Source organism: Otolemur garnettii, unplaced genomic scaffold (genome assembly GCF_000181295.1).
Source record: "Otolemur garnettii isolate 467f Iridium unplaced genomic scaffold, OtoGar3 scaffold00014, whole genome shotgun sequence".
Classification (NCBI taxonomy): domain Eukaryota; kingdom Metazoa; phylum Chordata; class Mammalia; order Primates; family Galagidae; genus Otolemur; species Otolemur garnettii.
The window spans coordinates 4,611,363-4,620,380 of NW_003852409.1; the positions used below are offsets into that span (position 1 = coordinate 4,611,363).

Sequence of the window (9,018 nt, forward strand, 5' to 3'; positions counted from 1 at the left end):
GTTGAGCTATAGGTGCCGAGCCTAAACACAATTTTCAATCTAGGGCTTAAATCAATCCTTAACAAGTTGACCAAATAAGTAAAAAGTCTTTGCAAGGGACACTTTAGGAGCACCTACTAATATGACCTACTGGGGAAAAATAAGCTTTATAGTCACACATACCTGAGTTTAAATCCCAGTCTCACCACTTTCTAGCCGTATGACCTTTCTGAGACTCAATTTCCTGAACCTAAAATGGAAATTATAATACCAACCTGCAGGGTGGCTCTAAGCAATAAAGAAAGTATATAAAGAGTCTGGTACATAACAGCATTATTCAACATTATGCAGTATTCCTCTCTGAGGCACAGCGGTATTTTCAGACAGCTCTACTAGGGAATTCTTAAACTCTGCTACTTCATAACTTCCAGAAGAAACTCAAGAGTCTAGCCTTTGAGGCCAAACAGTGTAAGTCCATGGCCTACAGCCAGTTACCCAAGTTTTTTCAGTTGAATAAAAGAGTACTAATTCATGAACAACTCATGGTATTCTTCAGGTAATATGTTTTCCTAAAAAACTAAAATTAGCCCACATTTCCAATTTAGTTTTTGCAAAAAGGTCAATAGCACATTCTTTTATTCTTTCTTAAAACACACAAAAGCCCTCAGTCAAGAGAGAACTTTGTTCTAGTTTTTCCTGTGCCACAATCTAGGCAGGTAACCTTGGAAAAGTACTGTATTCCTCTGGATCTAGGTATTTTTAGGTTTGTTAATTTTTTACTTTTGTTTTTGAAGACAGAGGCTCACTTTGTTGCCCTGGGCTACAGTGCCATGGCCTCAGCCTAGCTCATAACAATCTCAAACTCCTGGATTCAAGTGATTCTTCTGCCTCAGCATCCTAGGTAGCTGGGACAATTGGCACCTGCCACAATGCCTGGTTAATTTTTCTATTTTTAGTAAAGATGGGGTCTTGCTCTTGCTCAGGTTGGTCTCCTGAGCTTTTAAAAGGTTCTACCTACTTTAGCCTCCCAGAGTACTAGGATTACAGGAGTTAGCCACCACTGCACCCAGCTAGTTTTCTTACTTTTAAAACAGATTGAATGATCCACCCAATTTTGTGGCTATTAATTACAGATTGCTAATCCTAATTTACCTTGAAAATGCTACCTTTGGTACATATTTTATAAATGGTATTTTCTCTGTGTATTTTCAACTTTTTACAGAAGTTCTCTAAATGCCCATATCATGCATAAATTCATTCAGCAGATATTTCATATGTACTTATCAGCCACATATTATACGAAGTACTTAGGGACTAATGTAAAAAAAAATAGGTATAATAACTATTTTCACAAAGCAAACAATTTAGATTATAACATAAGTAGATTATAACATAAAAGTGTTATACCTGCATAAGAACAGAGTGCTATGGGAAATACAGAAGAGTTCCTAATCTGATTTTGACAGCAGGGGTAGACATATTCACCTGGGAAGGTGACCAGAGAAAGTGTTATTTAATCTAAGATTTGAAAGATGATTAGGACTTGACTAAGTAAAGAAGAGGGTGAGAAAAGAATGATCCATCCAGACAGGGAAAATATGAATGGCCTAGGGATGAAATACATAATTTTACAGGAATTGAAAGAAGCTCAATATCACTGGAGCAGAATATGGGAGTAGAGACAGGCAAGGGGACACAGCTACAGAGGGAAAAGGGACCAGGCCATAAATCAAATTTTAGACTAATCTAATTTGCCTTGTAGGAAAGAGAACTTTGGTTTATACTGCAGAGAAGTAATTGGAGATACCTAAGGTTAGAGGCACAGAAAATGAGGGACTTCAAGAATTCTAGGTAAACTGAAGGACCATCGCCTGAAATAGGGTAGTGGCAGCTAGTAGGTAGTAACCCTTCAAGGGTCAAATAAGATAGAGTATCTAGGAATAAAGAATATGCCAGGGATTCAAACGTCTCTTCAGCTAAATTCCTCTTCTATCTCCATTCTTTAATCCACATTCTTTAATCTCTACTATGTATCACGTCTTTGTTCTAGAGATGCTGGGAATACCAAAAAAGACATTATCTCTGCCCTCAAAGTTTGTTTGCTAGGGTACAAACAAGGAAGAAAGGATGAAACACTTAGTAAGGAAAAAAAAAAAATTGCACAGGATCTGACTCAGCTAAGGGAAGGAGTAAAGGCTTCCTGGAAGAGGTAGCAAATTATGTATATATAAGTTTAAAAATGTCCAACATTATTTTTCCTCCTAAACTTGCCACACCCAAATCCTGTCCTTCAAACACTGCCTTCCTTCCACAACTGGGACAAACAGAATTACAGTATATATTACTTTGTTGTGGGGAGGTGGGGGAGGCATACATATTTGAGTTTTTATGTTGCCTGTTTATAAAATATGGGATTATGAAATCAGTTATATTTCTCTTTTAAAAATAGAAATCATCACCAAATTAAACGGCTTCATTTATGGATAAACCTTAGTTTTAATTTTGTGTATGGAATATACAATAGAAAAAGATTTTCCCAACCACCCCTATCTAGCAAAACAAATTCACCTTTAACAAATTCAAAAATAAATTTTTTTTAAAAATTAAGTGACGCAAAAAAAAAAAAAAGTTAAAACAAGATTACTTACCAGTCAGCATAAAAATTTACTAAAGCAACATCAGCATTGTCTGAAATTGAAAAACAAAACCAAACAAGCTACGTTATTTGTTATACATCTACATAATTTTGACATAAAGATACAGTTTCATCATGATCTTTTCTGATTATAAAGGCCCACTAAAATAACTCAGTAATAATTAAATTACCTCTTACTCAGAAACCCACACATAAGAGTCACAAATGGCTTACCTAATTTGTGGGAGCCCCTGTCTCTTTTCTATCTTCAATCTTTATGCCTTCGCTGCATTTTAAATGATTATAAAGCAAAAGGGAAATCAAATCCAGGCCATGCAAGCAAGCTACTAACCAGCCTACTCTCATAAAAGATAAAGTGGAATGATCTGAATTTTAATAATCCATTTTTTGATCTTCCATATTCATGAATGACTAAGAATTAGCTCTTTAAGTAAAATCCTATTTCACAGAATAGACCTGTATAACCAAGCTATTTATAACTCTCAGATATTCCGCTAGTTGGCAACAAGCTAATCACTAATAGCACCAGAGGCACTTTTTCTGGTTCCTGTCCATTTAAGTTATTTTCTGTTTCTATTTGTAAAAATAACTTAGTATCATTTGCATATCAGGATGTGAGGACAGGAGAAAGATGTAGCACTATTTCTTTTGCCTAAACCTAAATCAGAGAGAAACTTAAACTTCTTAAGAAGTTACAAAAATAAAACACAAAGATATTCTCGAATTGAGAAGATGACAGGAGTGAGACTGGCATGTGAGTTTCAGTTCCCTTTTTCCTTTTTTTTTTACCTTCAAAGTACTTTTATGCATTTGGTTATTCACTCTAAAGCAGTGGTTCACAAATTGTGGCTTCTGGACCAGAAGCCTTAACATCTCCTAGGAACTCTCAGAAATGCAAATGCTTAGGTGGAGGTCTGGCAGTTTCTATCAGAAATTGGGGATCAGGGCTAGCAGTACAGATTTTAATAAATTCTTTAGATGATTCTGATACATGCCAAAGTTTATGGAACCTTGCTCTAAAAAGATCCCATAAGATGGGAATCACTCATTACTATTTAAAATTTCAGGAGCACAAAACATATGATGGTCAATGACTGTTAAAACTCTCTTTATCTTTGAACTTTTAGTTTTGTTATGTGTAAACCAGTAGCAGAAATGAAGTTAAAAAAAAAAAAAGAAAAAGGAAATTATCAAGGCGCATTGTACATTTTTGTAAAGTTCCAAAGTTGTGATTTTCTATCAACTGCATCTGCACCTTCCCAATGCTATTTTTAAAAATGAGAAATGGTAGCCGGGGCGTGGTGGCTCATGCCTGTAAACCCGGCACTCTGGGAGGCCGAGGTGGGTGGACTGCCTGAGCTCTCAGGTTCAAGACCAGCCTGAGCCAGAGCAAAACCCATCTCCAAAAATAGTCAGGCGTTGTGGCAGGCGCTTGTAGTCCCAGCTACTTGGGAGGCTGAGGCAAGAGAATCACTTCAGCCCAAGAGTTTGAGGTTGCTGTGAGCTATGATGTTACAGCACTTTACCGAGGGTGACAAAGTGAGACTCTGTCTCAAAAAAAAAAAAAAAAGAGAAATGGTTTCCCCCAAGTAATTGTATCTATAATCACAATGCCAGCAAAGTATTCAGTGAAACACTTAAGTGAACTTAACTAGATCCATGACAATGAAAGAGATCAAAGTAGGTGATTTCGTTCAAGTAAAAAAGAAAAAAAAATTCAGGCTATGTTCTATAGTCGTTAACCTTTTAGTTCTATGCATTTAGTACTACTACTTTAGAAAAATACTGTATGAATTGCTAAGAATGGCACCTATATCAAGGCAAAAAAATAAAAAAAGACTGAAAGAATCACCATCCTTATAACACAGACAAGAAGATTTATATATTTTAAGAAATTTTACTAAAAATCAAAAGCAAAAGTACTTAAGTCTGTAAGCTATGGGATTAATCAGAATGCCAGTTCTTCATATAGTCTAGGTAACTAAGATTTTATTGTTTTTGTATCCAAACTGACTCTTTTTATACATTAGAAAGTATACTTTAAAAATATCAAGGTACTTACTTAAAATTTCATCTATATTCTCTGTATCAAGACTTGTTATTTTGGTTGTTACGGGAGTAAAAACCCAAGTTACCTGAAAATTTTAAAAATGTGAAATTAATAAAGGTTTCTACAAGGCAAACATGTAAAGTAGAAAGTGTTAAAAAAAATTAATGAATAACATTGTGGTTCCACTTATTACTTATCCATCCAATCATCCATCAATACAACATATTACTGTTCATCTTTTTTACCTATTCAAATGCTTCTTGCGGTTAATTGGAGAAATATTAATTCGAAAATCTAGAAACTAATCAGTCTTTTTATGCATCCAAATACATAAAAGAAACTATTTCTAAACAATTAGGAAATAGAGAATATACTCACCCTTTTAATTAATTATTCAACAACTTTATCTCTACAGGGCCACAAGAAAAAAATCTGCCAGGAAATCATAAGCTTTCAAAGTATTAATATAAAATAAAATTTTAAAAAATATGAGTTTGCTGAGTCTATCTCACCATATTTCTAAGACAAGAAACAAAATAGCAAAGAATTCAAGAAAGACTTTTGCAAACTCTAAACCAAAAGCCCTTTTGATATCATTTTCACTTACTAGTGATAATAATAAAATAATAAATACTTATAAAATAAATAACAGTTTATTTTTCTTTTCCATCTTTAATATACTTTGCATTTTCTGCCAGGAGAGTTTTTTGTTCAAAACAAAGCTTGTGTATGAAATTTCATTCAGTCAATGACTGCTTTTTAGTAAAAGACAAATAATGTCCAGCTCTCATCAAAGTCCTAACGACTATTCCTTTGCCCGATTATTTTACGGACACTTTACTACTTAACACAAGTGATACACGAAAATGTTATAATTCAATCTAAATGGTATAAAGAGATACATTGATGCTAGTACATAAATAAGCCCAGCTAATTTTTTGAAATATTGCTAGAGATTATACTTTTCTTAGGAAAAGCCTAAAGATAATACTATGTCTTATTTTCAAGTTCCCAAAGTAGCCAACAACTGACTGCCATGTCTGCTTGGAACTAATAAGTTATACTCTCCTAAAAGTAAGCTAAAAGATTGTAAATCTCCGAATATCTGACTTACATAACTAATTTCATTACTTACTATTGATGGGTTTCTGGGCACATTATCCCAAAATATGGTATGCTGGCATTTGAGACAAGCTCAACAGCAAAAAGGTCTCTCTGATCTTCTCCCATAAAGCAGGCCAATAAAGAATTCTGACCTTCCTCTAAAGTAGGGCATAAGACCCTCATGAGACAGGTAACCTCCCTAGATCCCAAGGAAAGGAGTATCCCTGTCCCTGAAGGCACAGAGATGACAAATTCCCCCAGTCTATTACCATCTAAATCATGCCCCCTTTTGCCTAATCATACTTCTACAGAACTGTCCACTCTACCAATTCAAGCACAAAAATACTTTTTCCTATTTGAGTCACAATTTCTGAAGGTTCCCATGTCACATAAAATCTATATAAATTTGTATGCTTTTGTTGATCTGTCTTTTATTAAAGGGGTCTCACACACGAACCTAGAGATGAGTGAGAAAAGAAATTTTTCTCCTCCACACTATTAACATCTCAATAACAGAGATGTTAACAGAGATGTTATTGAGAATCCCCTAAGAATTTGACAAGCTTTAGGTAACTGTGTAACCCAATTATATTAGTACAGCAATATTTTACAGATATGCGTTGAAGATAAACTCAAGAAGGGGGCAATGAAGTTGGTTATTCCCAAAGCCAAGTCGTTAAATAACTCGACAGTACTTACAGACTGTCTGGTAGGTACTGAGGGCACAAATACTAAGGCATGTGTGTTCTGCCTCAGGGAGCTCTCAAACTGTAGTGGTAAAGAGGAGAGGAAAATGTGAAAAGTGCTAGACTTCTGATAAGAAAATCATCTTCAGTTGTATAATCCAAGGGAGCCCTTCTGAAAAAAATTTTATGGATATGTAATAGTTGTACACATTTATGGATACATGTATATCCATAACACGCATACAGTGTATAACAATCAAATTTGGGTAACTGGGATAACCATCCATCACTTCAAACATTTATCATTTCTTTGTATTAGGAACATTCCAAGTCTATTCTTTCAGTTCTATCGAAATATTTTTAAAGAGTCATCGCCTGTCAAAATACATATTAAGAGAGAACATTTAATTGCTTTTCACTCTGAAATATTTACATGGCTTACATGTAAACACATACATGCTAGATAATGGCAAAAATGAGGCAACAATCTATTTGGCTGAATTAAAGAGATAACTATTACTTTGAAAACACTGTGCTAATAAATATGAAACTGGTGAGACTGCTATTAACCTAACAGTTGTGCTTGTTAAGGGGGCGCAAAGCAAGAAAACTGTTTCTGACCCAATAATCTCTGCTCCCTGCAGGGTGTGAAGGAGGCGGTTTTCTGTTATCATTAACGTTTCTACTGATATGCAGTAAGAAGGCAAAGACAGGTTGCTTATTTGAATTGTTAGCAAGCTCCACTAGTCTGACAAATTGCTTCTTTTCATGTCAGCCCCGGGCAGAAACAAGATTCTCCAGGGGAATCATCTTATTGTGTCAAATACTATGGTACTTAAGTAAAATTTAGACAAGTAGCTCCACCCAGATAGAGAGGAAGGGAATCATTAATTTTTGTTTGTTTGTTTGTTTTTAATTTAGACTGGAAGGAAACTTTAAAAATTTATTTTACAAAAAAACTATATAGAAATTTATCAGTAGATCTTAATAGTCATGAAAAATATAGTCTCTGCTGGTTGAAGTGGCTCAACACCTATAATCCTAGCACTCTGAGAGTCCAAGGCAGGTGAATTGCTTGAGTTGACAAGTTAGAGACCAACCTGAGCAAGAGCAAGACCCCATCTCTATTAAAAATAGAAAAAAATAGCTGGGCAGTAGCCAGCGCCCGCAGTCACAGCTACTCGGGAGGCTGAGGGAAGAGTATTGCTCAAGCCCAAAAGATTGAGGTTGCTGTGAGCTTTTAGGATGCCATGGCAATCTACCATGATAATCTACCAGAATAAGACTGTCTCAAAAAAAAAAACAACTTATTAAAAAAAATGAAGAATGAAGAACATACTCTCACATAGTCTCTGATAATAGAATAAATATATGAATATTTAGGCAACATACATAAATATACAGACATAAATCTGTGAATTATTTTACAACTTGGGTCATTCCCTTGGTCGTTAGCTCACTTTCTTGCCAAGGAAGCAGAGGAGAGAGGCATCTCTACTCACCTTCAATCACTCATAAGATAACATTAGATAACTCTCCCAACATGCATTTACTATATTAACCAGCACACATTTCAGTGTGAGATGTCTAGTGATGACATCTTTTTTAAAAAGGCACACCACTGAAATGGCAAATATTACACCCGTATTCATTAAATGAAAGAATATTAATAATGGAGTGACAGGCTAGCTTTAAATAATAGGAGCTTCTTCAGGAAGTAAAAAATGTTTTCTTCCTTTGGTTGCTTTTCAAAAACTGAGGAAACTGAAAAACTTTCCTTTCTTTAAACTTCTCTGTATCTTCCACAACCACGTGACTAGCAAATGATGCCAGTGTACTTGACTGCATTTCCACAGCATTTCAGAAGCCACCCAGCAGCCATTTGCTTCTCCATAAATATGCTTCACAATTTTTTACTTCCCTCTCTTGTATAAATATATAAGCTCTCTACTGAGAGGGCCCTCTTTGCCACTACTGCAAAAGAAGTCCTTCCCAGATTAATTCCTTCTTCCATGACGGTCTACCTGGTTTTCCCAGTAGAAAATGACTTTTCTTTTCCAACAGCTCAACCTGCTCAAGGGGATAAGTATAGAAAAAAAAAGAAAAAGTAGGCTAGCAGAATTGAAGTTAATGAGAAATTAAAACTCTCTCTAGATCATGCATCAAGTTGGAATAAGATATCAACAATGAAAAGTTGATTACATAATGATTAAAATTTCAATAGTAAATTTTATGGTCATCCTATGTATAGTAGACCCTGTGGCAACTGTACCAAGCTCTTTATCAATCTTAAATTATTAAAAAGCATATAATGTCCTCCCATATAACATATGGTGGAATGAAAAATGTCATGAGAAGGGCCAGGCATGGTGGCTCACGCCTGTAATCCTAGGACTTTGGGAGACCAAGGTCGGTAGAATGCCTGAGCTCAGGAGTTCAAAAGCAGCCTGAGCAAGAGTGAGACCCCATCTCTAAAAAAAATAGTTGGGTGTTATGGTGGGCACCTGTAGTCCCAGCTACCTGGGAGGCTGAGGCAAGAGGAT

The 9,018-nt window shown here is 35.4% G+C and overlaps 1 protein-coding gene across 1 annotated transcript in view; it reads right to left on the reverse strand.

The window, feature by feature from the left end:
- Nucleotides 1–9,018, reverse strand: part of ERP44 (endoplasmic reticulum protein 44) — a 78,212-nt gene that overhangs the window by 49,540 nt on the left and 19,654 nt on the right. Inside the window, exons 2-3 of the mRNA XM_023510547.1 lie at nt 4,698–4,770; nt 2,628–2,667 (exon numbers count right to left, since the gene is read on the reverse strand). Of these exons, the coding sequence (XP_023366315.1) occupies nt 2,628–2,667; nt 4,698–4,770 (113 nt within the window). The remainder of the gene's footprint in view (nt 1–2,627; nt 2,668–4,697; nt 4,771–9,018) is intronic.